Source organism: Melopsittacus undulatus, chromosome 6, assembly GCF_012275295.1.
Source record: "Melopsittacus undulatus isolate bMelUnd1 chromosome 6, bMelUnd1.mat.Z, whole genome shotgun sequence".
NCBI lineage: Eukaryota > Metazoa > Chordata > Aves > Psittaciformes > Psittaculidae > Melopsittacus > Melopsittacus undulatus.
In genome coordinates, this window is record NC_047532.1 from 64,892,117 (window position 1) to 64,910,025 (window position 17,909).

The following is a 17,909-nucleotide window of genomic DNA, read 5'->3' on the forward strand; positions in this document are numbered from 1 at the left end:
TCTCACAAGATAAGAACTACCATAAGGCCGAGGGCTTTAAAGATGTTTCAGGCAAATATTTCTAAGCAGTTTCTGTTCCTGTTTTCATCTGTGTGTGAAAACCCCACAATGATGAAGAGAAACATTAAAGGCTGAAGAGAAAGCTATTAGTGGAGACACGGGGCTTGAGCCTGCCAAGGGATCTCATCAAGCAAGCCCAAAGTGTCAGCAAAACAGTGTTGGTGGAGCAAGGATGCTAAATGAAATGACACTTGAAAACATTGGAGTGTACACATGTGTGCATGAAGTGTGTGCGAGTGGGGAAAGGATGCAAAAGGAAGAGAGCCAAAGGCGGTGCCAGAGGGGCAAAGAGCATGTTGTATTCTGTAGGCAATTAATGGACTAATGTACACATGAATTAACTCATTAATGGTTCCTGGAGCGAATGTTAGGGATCAAGAATAAAACTGTTTGGTAAATGGAAAAACGAAGCCCGAAACAAACCCAAGTTCCTTTATCATTTATTTATGATTATGTGCACAATTTAAAAGTCAGGGTGTATTTTTAATCAAAGCTTTTGGTGATCACAATATAGGGTATAACAAATGGAACTGTTAGATCATTCATTATTATGATGAAACTAAAGGCTTTATAGTCTTCAATGGAGTAAAGCAGACAGCAATACATTCATATTAGGAAGTTCCTACAGCAAATGCAAAACGGATTAAAACTGAGTTATTGTTTAGCAAGACAGACAAATCTGTGTTTCTTTTGGGTTGTGAAACTATTATACCCACACAGAAGTATGAAGAATTGGCACTGGGGGGAATCATCATCCTGCCAGTGTGCCCCATGTGTCTGCATTTGGCAAAGGCAGTCTGCAGGGCGTGCATTCCATTTGCACGTAATCAGATCCCTGACCTGGAACATGTACATTCTGGAGCATTAACTGGCACGATTAAAAAGGTATTTAGAGGATGAGCTCAGAGCAAAACCACGCTGTCACATCTCAGAATCCTGCAATGCAACCTGGACTCCATCAGAAGCTGGTTTAACTGGTTATAGAGGGATGCTGTGATCGGGAGAAAAGTGACTTTCAAGCTACCCAGGCAAGACACATATCTAAGGAGTCCAGCACGTGTCAGTGCACAGCAAATTTAGTCTATAAAGTGACTAGTGTGAAGAATTAGAAAGGATTATAAAAACACGCTACCATATGCTGGAGTAGTTGAAAGTGATTAATCCAGTTCTTAAATCCTGTTTTAAGCTCTCATTTCTTCCCATAGAAAAATAGAAGCCACGTTGCTTTGTTTGAATGCTATGTAGTTAATTACATCTTCTAGGAAACTCTTTTAAAGCTAAATGCAATGTGTAATTACAAAATGCCTCCTTGAAAACAGTCAGCTCACCCATTGATTTGTAGTTCATTCAGAAGGCTTTCTTTATGATGTTTAGAGCCAGAAAACACACAGAGATTCAAGAGGAATTGTGAAATTATGGCATGAACCATAAGGAAAAGTCGTACTTAAACCAGTGCGCAATGACAGCCACCGCTAACTGTGATTTCAAACCTTAACTGTTGTAAAGCATAGCAATGGGAAAACACGGCGCTCATCCGGACAGCTATCAATGTGATATGTTTTTATAAGAGTAGATTTTCAAGGCCTAATTAGGAAGCAAATCAATCGCATCAAACAAGTGTAAAGTTGAGCTGAGCACCTCAACACACGGGGTTCACGGCTAAGGGCAGCCCGCGCTTTGGTTCGTAGGGTGTTGTCCTGGAAACCATGCGGATGCAGTCGATAACGGGGCAGACGCTGAGACACAGGGTGCAGCCTGTACAGCTGTCAGTAACCACAGGCACATGGGTTTCGGGATCAAACTGGATAGCCTGGGAACAGGAATAAACATTTATTGATAGGGCTCACAAGAAAAGGTCACAATTGCTCCCATTTTAGCTGCTGCTGCAGCACTTGGAGACATCTTGGTGTAATGCTGCACTGCGGCTATAGCAACTGTTCGACTTGCAGGGAACAAAACAGCCCCGTCCCCACCCCACTGACACTTTAAAGCTAGAAATAGGGGTCAAATTATACCTCAGCAAAAGCTCACAAGGAGTGGTTACAAAAGGAGGAGTATGGCCCACAATGCTAAAACCCCAGAGGGATGGAAATATGTCCTAAGATAGCAATTCACCAGGATTATGGGTTCAGAGGAGACACCAGATCATGCCTGGATGGCCTCAGCACAATGTGTTCTTTTGACTTCAATACTCAGCACAGCATAAACAATCTAATGTAATAAACAATAGAGAAAAACACAGCACACAGTGCCTCACATGACTGTTTTCCTTTGCACATCTTTGAAGGGGGTATCTGAGTTTTGGGCAGGCAGAGCTTGCTTTAGTCTCCATACAGTGAATCCTCATTACCAGTTAGGGTGATAAGTGTATTTGAATGTGAAATGACAATCGCAGTTGCGATGAAATAAGCTCCTGGTATAATGGAAATGGCAATTAAAAGCAAAACCAAAAGCACCATGCAACTGCAAAAGCTTTGGTATCTAAGCAAGCCAGCCTAGAAAAGTGAGGAATACAAAACCCCCACTGAATATCTACTTTCAAGAGTTTTAGGAAGGAAAAAATCAGGCCTGAAAGCTGAATTCTCACTTCTCTGCAAGCAAGTGGTGCCTTAGCAAACCTCCATCACCACTGCCGCAACTGGAGGAGGCAGGGAGGAGACGGGAGGTACAAGGTGATGCTGCAGGTTGGCTCCAAAGGCAGATTTGTGGCTTTGGGGTTTCACTACCAGGAAAGCACAGAAGTTGCTGTAGCAACCAGCACAGGGCATGCAATAGGTACTAACTGTCCTGAATCTACAAGTTTTACTTTAGCTTGAGCACAAAGAGAGCTTTGGTTTCTGAGTATTTAAGGGCTTCTTCCTCTCTCCCCAACAACACCACACATCTTGAAAAGGAGTTCAAAGAGGGAGAGGAAATCAAGACACCAGCGCCAAGTTGAAATTAAGGAAAGCTTTTCTACTCGAGTGACACAAGGTGATAGCTCTGGAGAGCAGCATGGGTATTTCTGAAACAAAGAGAAGCATAAAGCACATGTTATAATGTGCGAGTTCTTTGCAATTAAGGATTTCTTTGCAATTCATTTCAATTTCATTAATTAAAGAAAAAACATGGGGTTTTTGTGCTTAGAAAGCCTCCTGGGCTTTTAAACTTGGCTTCTTTTTGTGCTTGTTTTTTTCCTAGTATGAAAAGAAAGTTGTATCAAGTATAAATGCAGTCTTTTGCTCTGCAAGGGCTGTATCCTCCTCTTCCCTGGGAAATCTGACGGAAGGAGAAGATGTGCAGACTACAAGAAATGTACACAGTTAAAAGGCTATCGTAGTAATCTCATTTGGTACAAATGCAGCATTAACTTTCTCGTATCAGTGGAAAAAAACACACCTACCTTAGCCCTGACACACTTGTTTTAATTGCAGGAGTTGATTTTAAAAGGGAAGATTTCTTCCTTTGACTGTATGTAGTCAAATTCACCAGGCCTACTATTGTTTAGAGGGAATTAAGGCTAATTAATTAATTAAGGTCATGGTGTTAAAGTATTTGTTTCGGACAAACTATATGGGAACTGCGATGAATGGAAAAGTTAATGTAAAACTTAGTGCTTACTGCAATAACGGAGGTTATGCTAGAGGGGAGTTTTGGTTTTCCAAAAGAACCTGAGCCTTCCTGTACTGCCCTTTTCACTGCAGAACACTCCAGTCTGCATGACTGCAGACATCAGCTTTGGTGGACCAAGCAAGGAATGCCAAGGAGATATGTTCTGTACAACTTATTTTATCAAAGAAATATTGGTGCAAACAGGAGCCTCAGCTCAAAATCCTGCAGACTTCATCCTGCTACTCTCACCACAGAATCCACCAGGGTGGAGAGACTGGGAGGGTGACCTAGAGAGGTACATTCAGCATAGCCTTCCAGAGGAATCCATGCTGGGTGATGTTCTCACCACCATGCAAACAGCTCGGGCAGGGCCTGGGAGCACGCTGGGCTTCCAATCCAATATTCCATACATCTGTTTTTGCCACCTGCTCATTAACAGAAGGTGGATTCTTTCTTCCCAGCAGTAGAAAGATAACTCCTCCTGCCTCTCTGCTTAATTACAGCTGTGCTCCTACCTGGTAGCCAGAATCATTACAGGTCATGTAACATTTGCCACAGTTGATGCACATTTCCTCGTCAATCAGAGCCACGACTTGCTCCGTGTTGGAGAGCTCACCATATGTTCCAATATACTGCAGTGCTTTTCCGATTACATCCTGGGGGAAAAAAAAGAGACATTATTGACTCACTCAGAAGATACCTAAGCAGTTTCTATAGCTGCACAGGACTTCTATAGCTGCTCGTACTGATAGGGAAGATTTGACCATGCATTGGAATAATGTTCAGGATCTCTCTTATAAGTTTCCAAGTTGCAGATCCTCATGCCTCCTGTAAAATATGTAGAATACAGGCACATTTTCAGATTAGGCAGCACTGGGAGTATATATTTGTCTACAAATACATTCCACAAATACGTTACACATTGAGTACTATATTTTGGCTACTGTTTTGCCATGATTATGTGAAACGTCAAGGAACAAAATGGAGCACTAAACAGGAGTGACATGCTACAAACGATCAGATCATCCCTAGTCATTTCTCATTAGCACAGATTTAAGAACTCACATCAAGAAAAGAAAGGGGCATTATCAAGTAAATTGACCGAACAACTGCTTACACTCTTTAGTAAGATGCACAAATGACACCATCATCAGTTTATTGAACATATTGTACAGAAGCAAGTTGTGGGTCTCATCCTGCAAGTCTTGATTCAGTTCTTCTAACTTTACACAGAAGAATCTGTGGCATCAACCTTAATGTGTGCTGCAGACAGCCTATGAGTACATACCAAGGGGAAAAGACATCTCCTCTAAAAGAAGTTGTTGGGGACCTACCTGATGCAAACCATTTCCTCTTTGCATCGAGGGAAACTGCAGAGTTTAGTGGCAGTTCAGCTTCACTGAGTCAATGGTAGAGATGGGACAAGTCCCACATCCTTTGGACAACAGCTACTCCTCAGTTAAAACAGTTTAACTTGTGGAAGTAGAGCTCAGGTGATGAACATGACCTACCTGATGCAAATCCTTTCCAGGGGGGTTGGAACTGGATGATCGCAATGTCCTTTCCAACCGAAAGCATTCTATGATTCTATGATTTTAAGAGATTCACTCTACGGCACAGTACTGGTTGCCTGGATATTTTGTGAGTTGCTTCTACAACAGTTCCCATGCTGCAAAACAAGCTCGATTTTCTGTGCAAGATTTTACATTGTTAAGATAAAGCTGGGCTCAGTAAATGGTGATGTGATGCAACAACGGCTATGTTAAGTATTAAAGAAATCTCATTGAGTGATAGGAGAGTAGAACTGGCTTCAAAGCCATTCTACTGTAACAAACCATGATGATTTTGATCCGAATCAATTGAAAAATGCTCAAGATCAAGCCAAATATGAGACAGAGAAATCTGCCCAGAATTCATAAAGCTTCAGAGTGTTTTGGTCTTGCATAGCCAAGAAACATGATAAGGATTCCTTTTTGCATTCTGTTTGTCAATGCTTTTGAAGAAGCAATACTGACCTTGTTCCTATCAGTCCTACCATGAAATGAATAGCTACCATTTTAAGTATGTGATAGTATGCTATATTTAACCTCTATCACTTCTAATTGCATACAACGCTCTATATAGTGTATCGAGTTCTCACTGCAGCAGAATTGGATTACAGTAACTTAAGTTTGCATTGCATATTTTGGACAGCCTTACTTTCAAACAAACTAAGCACCCCTATGCCAATAGGGTAATATGGCTTTATCAATGTTAGCTCTAAAGGAAAACTCTGCTACATGAAGTAAATGAAGTTGTAGCTTTTTATTAGTTTTAGCCTCTATGAAGTTGCTCTTAATCACTGTTGAGGTAGGAAATTCAACCATATCCTAAGCCCAGGAAGAAGGACAGGAACTGCACTGTTTTCTTGTTCCAAAACCATTCAAAATGCTTTCTGTCTGCCAAAACCCCTACGTTGCTGACATGTGAAATACCTTGGTTGCACTCATTGAATGTTAAAAGCCTTCCAGTTCTTCTCAGCAACATGTAGAGAACATTAATGCTCTTCCAGCATAAAACAGCTATGGCATGTTGCTAAAGGCAGCATGATGAGTGTGGACAGATGACTGTAAGTGAGCAAGTTATCACAGCTTAATGACTTAGCACTCATCAATAGAGCTGTGCAAGCTGATTATGTGCATGGTCCAAATTCACTGCAAATTTGAAGGGAAATCTGTTTGCTTAAAGGACTGTAAAAGGTCAATTAACTACTATGAAAGGGTTTCAGATAATACTTCGTACTTCAGGATTGCAAACGACTAGACTTGAACACACAGCCCTTCACTCTGCCTCCACTGCTGAGCTTATAGTAACTAAATCATATGGGATATCTTAGGAACTGCTCTTTTCATTCCCATCTCTTTTCATTCCTATGTCTCTCTCAGAAAAGTTCATGGATTTACTGGGAATTGCTCAGCAGTTTCCATGTTTCTGCAGTCTTCTGCATCAGTCGAAAAACTGCAGTTGTAGAATTCAGCCCCAGCTTATTTCAAGCCTCACGTAGGCTTGTACCAGCTGCAGGTTTCAAAATACATGTGTCTTTGTGTGACCTGCTGCCCCTCAGCAACACTAAGTATCCTACATGCCTCTCTTCTGTGTATATAACCCTTAACTGTTCCATTGTATGTCACAAATGCACGTGTCCCCTGCAAGTACTGCTCTGTGTTCTGAAGAAATGATGTAAAACCTGTACAACGTACAATGAAGTAGTTTTCCACTGCCTGCTCATGTTGTAAAAGCATGAATATGGGGGGGATTCCTGATAGTGAAGGGCTTTTTAATCTAACAAAAGCAGAGGTTTAAATAGAAGAGGTAACTAATGATTTTCTCAGGGAGGTTTTGGATTCACATATGTATTCCTGAACCATTGTTTGGATGTTGCAGAGTTGGGCTACTCGGACAATCATGGGATGGAGGACCTTGCTTAAGAGAGAAGACAAAAAGATGTTTAGCCTAGGAAGATGAAAGCGGAGCAGGAATATGACGTCTGCTTATATGTAAATCAGGGATGGAAAAGAGCTGTTAAAAGACAATATTGGCACAAGAGCATAGGATTATAAACCAGCCAGGAAGCAATTTAAAGCTGGGAATTAGAAAAGGCTTTTTAAATGGGAAAGGAGTGAATTGGGTAATGGCCTTCCAGAGAAACAGCTGGGAAACAGGAAGGAGAGAGTCTAAGATTTAGGATAGCATTAGATAGCTCAGGAAATGGTTGCTCAGAAGAACATGACCAAAATACACTTTTCGAGCTACAAACTTAGAAAGGGAATAACAAACCCAATGCATATGACATGGTGATTTCTGAATGTGTAACCAAGTCTCATTGCTCACAGCACACAAAATACACTTTTGAGGACTCAGAATCCCAAGTAGAAAGGATGATGGCATTCGAGAGGCCTGAAAGGGATTTTGTAAGGCTGTGTCAATGATTTACTGCTCATTTATACTTCTGGGTGTTGTGTCTTTTCATCACTTCTTTCTCTCAAGTAAAAACTGTATCCTGAGTCATTTGCAAAGTTTCAAGGCTTTATTGACTAAAAAGGCAATGGTACTTTACTTAAAAGATGTTCTGCAGGTGCACTCTTTTACAGCATCTCAAGCTACCTCAGAGCTTCTTGTTTCCATCAAATCATAAGCGTTTGGAACAAAATACCCAGTGCAGCAAGAAATAATGAGCTTTCCCTTTTTAAAGTGCTTTCTTTCCAAAAAAGCAACTGTCTAAACCGGCACTCTGGGACGCCACAGTTGGTGTATCTCAATGGGCTCTGCATCAAATTTGCACTGTTTACAGTAGAATGGGGTTTGTTGCCAAGTGCCAACAGAAGCCAACAGCCAACCTGCCAGCAGAAGCCAGGTTCTGCAAGTCAAGCTGTGTTCTGCCTTGCTTACATATTACCAGAAGCAATTAAAAAACAGACTTAAAATAACAAAGCTGGAAGTTCAATTTTGTCCTAAGTTACCCCTTTGCAACCTCAGGGACTTCTATATGACTGCTGTGCTGTCTTCCTCTTCACAACAAAACCATTCTGGATGAACTGGAAGAGGAATTTAGGCCTGCAAGTGGAACTGGCAAGGAATTGAGTCACTGTGGAGACAACCAGAGCAGAATCAGAGCAGTTTTTATGTTACTAATGATACCTGTCACTAACCCAGGCAGATGTGGGTTTCAGTGTACATAAGAAACAGATCTGTTCTGTAGGATATTATGTTTACAATGCTATTTTTATTACTATAGCTGCATTTTTAATGTGAATTTATCAAATATTTTAGGGCAATTAGCTTTTTATTAGCCATCACATTACCAAACCTCTCTTCATAAATACAACTCAGGGTTCAGGTTTGGCTCCTGGTAGACTGGCTATGTCCATTGCCATGCAGACCACACTAAAAGACCATAGAGATGACGCATCTCCAAGGGATCACTGACCATGAGACAAATACTGAAGCTGATTCACTATCAAGTAATGCAAAAACCTCCTAACAAAGCACATGACATCTCTATAGTGTGCTTGATCCCAGGTACTCTGTTCATTGTTATTTATGGGGTGTTTGGGCAGTTCTCAGGATTCAATAGGTTATAAAAGAACAAGGGAGTGTGCAGAAGTGACCTCATTAGGATACAGACAGAGCATGGAAATAGGATGAAACATTGCAAAGAAAGTAAATGACTCTCTGTCCTGGTGTTTATCTCCATCAGGGAGATACCTGCCTTCCACCTTACAGAGGTGATTGTCCTTCTGTATTCAGCATTGGTGCAGCCTCACCTTGAGCACTGTGTGTAATTCTGATGCCACAGGTTAAGAAGATTCAGAGGAGGGCATGAAACCTGGTAAAAGGGCTGGAAGGAAAGTCCTGTGAGGATTGTGGGCTTGTCTAGTGTGGAGAAAGGGATGCTGAGGGATAACCTCATTGCTCTCTACAGCTTCCTAAGGGGACAGAGTGAGGAGGGAGGTGTTGAGCTTTTCTCCCTGGTAACTGGTGATAGGAAATGTGGGAATGGTTCAAAGCTGCACCAGGGGAGATTTAGACTGGACATTAGAAAACATTTCCAAGAGTGGTCAAACACTGGAATGGGCTTCTTAGAAAGCTGGTTGAAGCCGTAAGCCTGTTAGTGTTGAAGAGGCATTTGAACAATGCCTTTAGTAATGTGCTTTAACTTCTGGTAGGCCCTGAAGTGGTCAGGCATTTGGACTTGGTGATCACTGTTGGTCCCTTCCAACTGAAATTACTCTATTCCATCCTATTCCATTCGGTCTCTAAGATTTCTTCCCACCTTTGAAGAGTAACTTAAATTTGCTTATGTTCTCTGAGGTACTGTGATAGAGAAGGGATCATTGTGGGCTATTGCAGGAGAGGTTATTGCTGTGATTCACTATGGAGCAAATGCTTGGGATAAGCAGATTCAGAGTCCCATAAATTATGGGAGACACATGCATAGTCCCACCTGGAATATGCAACAGCTCCATGTTTACAATGAAGACTACAGTATTGCAGGCAGGTGAGCACAAGCTGACACTGTTTGTATTGAGGAAGGATCCAAATGGAACACTGTTAGTGCTGCATCTAGATCAGTATACCCTACCTCTCAAGAGGATTTTACATACTAAGCACAACACTGGACTAAATGTGGCTTGATGCCTCCCAAGGTGCCAGCTTCCAGCTAGGGGCTTATGACATCAGCATATAAAGACTTGCATATGTGTATGTGTGAAACACCATGTCAACGCATCGGTACACACAAGGGTGAAAAGTAGTTCAAACATAAGGAACTTCAGCTTGAAGGCATCTATGGATGTTTTCCCAATGTGTGGAAGAACACATCATGTCCTAGCTAAGCTGACAGAGCTATGTCAGAGTGGTTGAACTGCCACACAGGGCAAGCAAGAATTGTGGAGAAAGGAAGAAGCAAAATAAGCAGGTAAATGGTGACTGAATATTATGGTATAAACCCTGGAGGACAATGAACTGAATCTGTAGGGAAAAAAAAACACAGAAATCTATAAGGAAAGCAATTAAAGTAATATAGAGGTTACCTGAGGCAGGCAAATACATGTGTGGGAGCTGTACAAAAATGCAACTGAGAAGATCCGCATATGGTAAAACTGCTGGTAAGTGAAAAGAGAACCCACTCGGCTGCATACCCAAGCACACGGTTCCAATTAATAGTGAGAAATAGGGAGAATAAAGAGAAAAGCCACGGGAGAAGCCATCCAAAAATTAAATTAGATTTGGGATAATTGCAGAGGGCTTTGAAACCTATGAAAAAAGGCGGGTTGGCAGCATGTGGAATGGAAACAAATGTTGGAATTTACATATCACCAACCAACAGCCGAGCAGGCAGATGAGGGAGTTCTGGGCAGGAATTTGCAGCAACTCTCCAAAACCACAAGCAGCCAAGGCAGGGGTCATAGCTCTTCCAAGGGCAGATATTCCTCAGATCCCATCAGCTTTTGTATATCCTCACTGCTCCAGAGAACTGGAGTTAGCCTGGGACTAGCTCTAAGAGCTGACCTTTCCCACCTAGTCTGATATCTGGATGACAGGATGGATCCTCTTCTCTGTCCTGGAGGGTCAGCCAAGATAGAACTGCTTGGAGATGGTCTGGGATTTGTAATTCCAAGTGTGAATACTTCTTAGTTACAAATACACCACTCAGGTCTGAGCTCCTCTGCTTCCCTCTGTGGAGAATTCCTGATCAGGGAAGGGGATCAGATAAGTCACCTTTATTCATTAAGCTTCATTCAGCTTCCTTAATGAATGTCCTGGATCTTCCTAGCAGTTTTTCTCCACAACAGGATAATAAATGGATCTATTAATGATAAACTTTATTAAAACCTCCCTTTGTTGGGGCAAGATCCCTATTCCAAGAAAAATCCATGTATTTTCCTATTTCTTAGTGGGCATCTGTGGTGGGGTGACCCAGGCTGGATGCTAAGTGCCCATCAAAGATGCACTATCACTCCCTTTTCTCAGCTGGAAAGTGAAGAAGCTCTGAGGCTCCTTCCTCCCTGGGACAGGATTCCTCACACTCCTCCCATCTCCAGTGTGATGCCTCCCATGGCAGACAGTCTTCCATGGATTTCTCCATGAGTCCTTCCCATGTGCTGCAGTTCTTCATGAACTGCTTCCATGGGGGGCAGCCCTTCAGGAACAGGCTGCTCCAGGATGGGTCCCACATCGGGTCCCAGCTCCTGCCAGCAAACCTGCTCCAGCACAGGCTTCCCATGGGATAACAGCTCACTGCAAGCATCTACCTTCTCACAGAAGCCACCACTCCCCAAATCTTCCTTGCAAACCCAATACAGCATCTCTCATTGCTGCTTTTCTCATGCTGGTTAAAGCACTCCTGCCTAAGGAATGGTCAGACTGAAAGATTGTCAAGAGTTGGCCTTGGTGTTTCCTACCTTCTTCTAATTGCTTCAGTCTTTTTCAGTCTCTTTTAATTGAAGGGGTGAGGAAGATGCTAATCCGATTCCTTTGGCTGAGAAGCTCCCCACAGACATCACAAAAAAGTATTCAGCATAAATCCAAGTTTTTATTTGGGGGAATTAATTTTCATCCTCCCTGCAGCAGGGCCTCTTTGTTTTTTAATGTCTCTCCGACTACTTGGTTCTTTTTTGCTTTTGTACCTGGAGTTAGGCTTGATCAATTATTAATCTCAACTTTTCAGTTATGGCTTTTTCAAGTCTTTAGGTCTGATTTGGCCTCTTGCTACACTTTTTCCTCCATTCAGTTTGTTTGCTTTTGGATGGTATCAGTTTTTGCTTTTCAGAAGCAAGTGATCTCATTGAAAATGCAGTTATTGGCTGTTGCTTCTCCTTTCTCTTTTTGCCTCCATCAATCCTCTCTCTCCAAAGAGAACAGAACCACAAAAGCTCTGAGGTCAAGGAGGCTTTGAACAAGTGGGCAAAAATGAAATAGTTCACTGTTCTTTGGAACTTTGTGCATACAGAAAGAAGAGGCCTTCAGCACAAGAGGAGGGGAGTGATTTTTGGGTGCCATAAACCATCATAAGCACTCCAGAATACTGAGAGGCCTATAGAAGTGGCAAACTGCTTAACTTCAACAGGGAGATGACTCAATGCTTCTCCTTGACTGGTTTTGCAGTTTGGAATACTGCATGTGTTGGTAAACTGCAAAATTCCCTTGGGAATGATGTGTTATTGTGAGCCATTGCTCATACTGTGCTTTATGTCATCTACCTGGACTTGTGCAAAGCATTCGACACTGTCCCACATGACATCCTTGTCTCTTAATTGGAGAGACATCAATCTGATAGATGGACCATTCAGTGGATAAAGAACTGGCTGGATGGGCGCACTCAAAGAGTTGTGGTCAACAGCTCAATGTCTGACTGGAGACCAGTAACGAGTGGTGTCCCTCAGGGATTGGTGTTGGGACCTGTCTTGTTTAACATCTTTGTCGCTGACATGGACAATGGAATTGAGTGTGCCCTCAGCAAGTTTGCCGATGACACCAAGCTGTGTGGTTCTGTTGATAACGCTAGAGGGAAGGAATGCCATTCAGAGGGACCTTGACACACTTGTGAGGTGGGCTGATGCCAACCTCATGAAGTTTAACCATGCCAAGTGCACGGTCCTACACCTGGGTCAGAGCAATCCCAGGCACAGCTACAGGTTGGGCAGAGAAGAGATTCTGAGCAGCCCTGCAGAGAAGGACTTGGGGGTGTTGGTCGATGAGAAAATGAACATGAGCCGGCTTCAGTGTGGGTTCACAGCCCAGAAAGCCAACCGTATCCTGGGCTGCATCAAAAGGAGCATGACCAGCAGGTTGAAGGAGGTGATCCTGCCCCTCTACTCTGCTCTCGTGAGACCTCACTTGGAGTATTGTGTGCAGTTCTGGTGTCCTCAACATAAAAAGGACATGGAACTGTTAGAACAAGTCCAGAGGAGGCCACGAGGATGATCAGGGGACTGGAGCACCTCCCATATGAAGACAGGCTGAGAAAGTTGGGGCTGTTCACCCTGGAGAAGAGAAGGCTGCGTGGAGACCTCATAGCAGCCTTCCAGTATCTGAAGGGGGCCTACAGGGATGCTGGGGAGGGACTAATCATTAGGGACTGTAGTTTCAGGACAAGGGGTAACAGGATAAAACTTAAACTGGAGAGGTTTAGATTGGATATAAGGAAGAAATTCTTTACTGCTAGGGTGGTGAGGTACTGGAATGGGTTGCCCAGGGAGGTTGTGAATGCTCCATCCCTGGTAGTGTTCAAGGCCAGGTTGGATGAAGCCTTGGGTGATATGGTTTAGTGTGAGGTGTCCCTGCCCATGGCAGGGGAGTTGGAACTAGATGATCTTAAGGTCCTTTCCAAACCTAACTATTCTAAGACCATCAACAAGCTCAACAGATACAATTTTAATATTGCTTTATGAAAGGCCCTACATGAGAATCCTGATTTTCTTAAGCTTTCCTGTTCATAGAATCCCAGACTGGTTTAGGTTGGAAGGCACCTTAAAGCTCACCCATTTCCAACCCCCTGCCATGCGCAGGGACACCTCACACTAGAGCAGGTTGCTCCAAGCCCCTGTGTCCAACCTGGCCTTGAGCACTACCAGGGATGGGGCAGCCACAGCTTCTCTGGGCACCCTGTGCCAGCGCCTCAGCACCCTCACAGGGAAGAGTTTCCTAATATCTAATTTAAATCTCCCCTCTTTCAGTTTAAATCCATTACCCCTTGTCCGAGCCCTCCAAGCACTTGTAGAAAGTCCCTCTCCAGCTTCCTTGTAGGCCCCCTTTAGGTATTGGAAGGCTGCTCTAAGGTGTCCCTGGAGCCTTCTCTTCTCCAGGCTATTCAGACATGAGGTTTAAGTATGGTCTAAAGGGAACACCTAGAATAACTAGCTTATGATGGTTTAATTTGTTGACATTTATTGGCCACCTAAAGGAAGGGAAAATATCCAGTGTATGGATTATGCAGTAGATGGGGTCACAGGGTTTCTTTTCACCTTGGCATTTACTCATTGCAGAAAGTGGATCAGCTACTTAGACAAATATTCTCCAGCTTTAAAAGTTGTGTCTGAAAACCTATGACACAGCTTTCCTATGTACTGAACGCAGACCTTTCCCATTGATCTTACATGAGAGAGGAAGCTACTCAGCACATAGCAAGTAATCCACCGGTATGCAAACCTGAGCTCACTCAGACTGTAGCATTACAACCGAAAAAAACTGTTAACACCTGAGGCATTACCCATGCCTTGCTCTACAGTTCCTGTTCCACTGCCTGAACATCTTCAGTTTGAAAATGACATTAGGAAAATACCTATATGTGTACATCACAGATCACTTCCCATCTATTTCGGTTAAAAGCTAGGAAGCCTGCATAAACAGTAGTCTTTGATGCCCTCTAACAAGCTTAAAAGCAGTAATAACCAACTCAAACTGCTAGCAATGACTGTGCATGTCAACTGCCTGACGGCTGATGATTTCTTATGTGTAAGCATGTATTTTTGTTACCTTGATTGCTGGGATGGGCTTCTTAGGAATTAAATGCCTTTTCTGGGGAAGCACAGCAGCCACGCTCTGTTCCTTCAGCTTAAGCTTGTTCTCAGCTATGATCTTCTTGCGTTGTTCCAGGTAAGGCCCAAAACTGGGCAGTTTCTGAAACAAAAACCAGGACACACAATGATGTTCAATGAGCAGGTATAGCAAAAAGGTGAGTCCGATCCCAAGAGCAAGATCCCAAGTTCTTGCTGAAGTCCTTATTTGGGAAGTTGGAATTGAAATCAGTGAGACTGAAGTGAATAAAAATCATGTATGAACCTCAGGTTCTGACTTGAAAAATAGATATTGAATATTAAAATATTAATACAGCACAGCAAAAAAAGAGCTGAATTGCAGGTCAGCTTCCAACAGCCTGATATTTCCCCACTGCATACCTGCTTAGATATAAAAATATATCATGTTAAATAATTCAAATTCAAAACTTCACTTTTATGGCACATGGAAAGGTATCATAAAATGACCAGTTTATTTGGAAGGGTTCCACCAGTGTTTATGGACTATTTGTATGGCTATCTAAATATATCTGTATCTAGTTTTAAAGCTTATGAACATGTATTTTGCATTCTGATAACAGAGTGGCATGGTTTAGTGTGAAGTGTCCCTGTCCATGGCAGGGGGTTGGAACTGGATGATCTTAAGGTCCTTTCCAACCCTAACCATTCTATGATTCTATGATTCTATGACCTGTCAAAGTAAGGCTAACACACACCAAATGAACTGTGACACATTCTGCTGTTCTCATATACCTCTGTGTCCCATTCACATTCTTTTCTGCAACATCTAATCCTAGAACCCAATTAAACGACCTTGAGAAGAAGATTTCACTGACTCACAAAACTCATTTCTCACCCAAGAACACAATGTCATAGAAGGTCCAGCTTCCTGAAGGAAAAAGCCTTTACTTACCTAGTAGACATGGACAATGGGCCACAATCACAGGTTTAGGGTAATGGAAAAGGGTAGAAAACATGGATTTTCTCCTGATGCAAAAGACCATGCCCTTTCTCCCCCAAAACTAGTTTCTTATTCTGAAAAAGTGTTTCATCCACCAAACTAAACCCGGAAGCTACTGCAGTACTCCAGAAACTAGCAGGTAGTAACAGGGGACACATCGCCTCAGCAGTTGCTGGCATTAGTTCACGCTAATAATACAACCTCAAAGAGCATATTGAACAAGATCCAGGGCTGCTGTGGCTATCAATTTTTGAAGAGGGAATTTCAATGTGAATTTTAAATCTGGAATTATTTAAAAATTTAGAAATGATTATTTTTTAAAATGAAGTCAATCCAGAAGAGGTTATCCTGCGCTCCTGCTAATCCTTAGGAGAAAAATCCCTCAATGAACTCTGTCAGTCACAATACCCAACCCTGGGACCTCAAGCTTCTTGTTATGACAAATAAAAGCTTTCTTGGCTGCTAGGGTTTTGGCTCTCTGAGCACACAGTCAGAGGGTGAGGTGTTTGGAATGCTTCCCTGCTTCCGTGTGTTGCCTCCACACATCTTTAACTTCAAGCCAGAACAAGACTGGGGGGGTCTCATGGTGCTCTTCAGAGAAGGTGCCCTCCTGCAGGCCCTCTTCAGTCGGGACCAAGCCATACTCTGGGACAAAGCCTCCATCTAGACAAAGCACAAGACCATGGAGGATGTTGCAGACCCCATCTGTTCCAGATCTAGATTTAGCCTAAGTCTGCCCGCTGGCAAAGGGCTCCTGTTTTGTCTGTCCAATGGGAACTTGGTTCCTGAATGTCATGTTCAAGGGCATCCTTACAGACATCAAACAAACTCTTCCTTCAGTGCAGTTGCCATACATGATCTTGGAGAGGGAATTCTCTAGGATGCCTTAAAATAAGTCGTTCGATATTACTGCAAAGAGCAGCAAAGTAGTGGCCTTACATACCAAAGTCAAGGAAGAATGCAAACCCAGGATTATTTTAAGCAGGAAAGAGGAGAAGAATTTGCCTAATTTCAATCTAATCAATAGGTTCTAAAGCACGCACGTAAAGACTCAATTCTTTACATGACTTTTAGAAAGCCAGAGACTTTTGTCAAAGACCTAAAACATAAAGATTCTTATTAAAAGCATTGATGTATGTCTGCTTGGCTGCATCAGCTAGAAATACATTCTGGCTATGAGTAAGTAGTAGCTGTGTCACTGAGAAACTATTTTCACTTCATAATTTATGTGCTGATGGCAACAACTTTGGGCTCGAGAGGGCAGGAAACCTGATGACAAAGCACTTTTGGACTCTTCCCTGTCTGGCCAGGAATTGAATTGCTGACTTTCAGAGCAGGTAGCAAAGCTAATTCTGCTGAGGTTTTAACTGAAGAAGTAGAGGAGACAGTTGTTCATGGCTTGACTGATCGAAGATCATCTTGGGGAAGAATAGCTAAGTCTTTGCAGAATCAATCCTTTACTTTTCTCTTCATGTATGACCAATCCCCTAATTTCTATAGACAGAAATACTGAGTGTATTGAAATGAAATAGGTGATCCAAGGAAAAGTGTGGAAAAAGAATTCATTCTTGTGTACAGGGGAAAAGCCAACTATAAAAATGACTCATATGCTATCTATGGCGAACTTGGAAGTATGTAGATTTTTCATCTAGCATAGGTGGAATGCACAGCAGACAATCTGCAAAGTGTGCAATGCCTTCAGTACCGTATTTCAGATGTTTCATAATGACATGCACTCAGTTATATTAAATTGTAGATTCTCTGTCTTTTAAAAAGAAATTAAATGATGATTAATCTAGTAACCCAACTTTACTCTCTCCTCTCTCTGCATTGCTGGTTTTCCATCAAGAAATTGATTAAATGGAATTTAAAATAATTAAGGGAACACGTAGGTCTGGTTATTTTGTGTTTGAAGTCTGGTCGCTCCCAAGCAGCCAAGCCAAATTTCATCAAGCAGCACTGAAAACAAACAATCTTTTCTATAGCAATAAATAATACATTAAAATGTAGCCTCAAGAGCTTAGGAAGGACTTATTGATGGCTCCCCTTATGCTGATGAGAGAGCTTATTGTTCAGAGCTGGGGTTTCAAGCATTTTGAAGGCAAAGGCCATACGAAATAGGAAACAATATTTTAACAAACTGAGTTCCTGGAGACAGCAAAAGTCAAAACACATTGAGATAGCTGATGAAGAGTTGAGTGCTTAAGAGAGTTTAAAATTAAATCACCTTTAATCATTGT

General features: G+C 42.3%; 1 protein-coding gene across 1 annotated transcript in view; it reads right to left on the minus strand.

Moving 5' to 3' along the window:
- Positions 1 to 520: 520 nt before the first annotated feature.
- The window catches only part of DPYD (dihydropyrimidine dehydrogenase), a 349,108-nt gene continuing 331,719 nt past the window's right edge, over positions 521 to 17,909 (minus strand). The window contains exons 21-23 of the mRNA XM_034064349.1: positions 14,668 to 14,811; positions 4,167 to 4,307; positions 521 to 1,870 (exon numbers count right to left, since the gene is read on the minus strand). Of these exons, the coding sequence (XP_033920240.1) occupies positions 1,700 to 1,870; positions 4,167 to 4,307; positions 14,668 to 14,811 (456 nt within the window). The 3' untranslated portion in view covers positions 521 to 1,699. The remainder of the gene's footprint in view (positions 1,871 to 4,166; positions 4,308 to 14,667; positions 14,812 to 17,909) is intronic.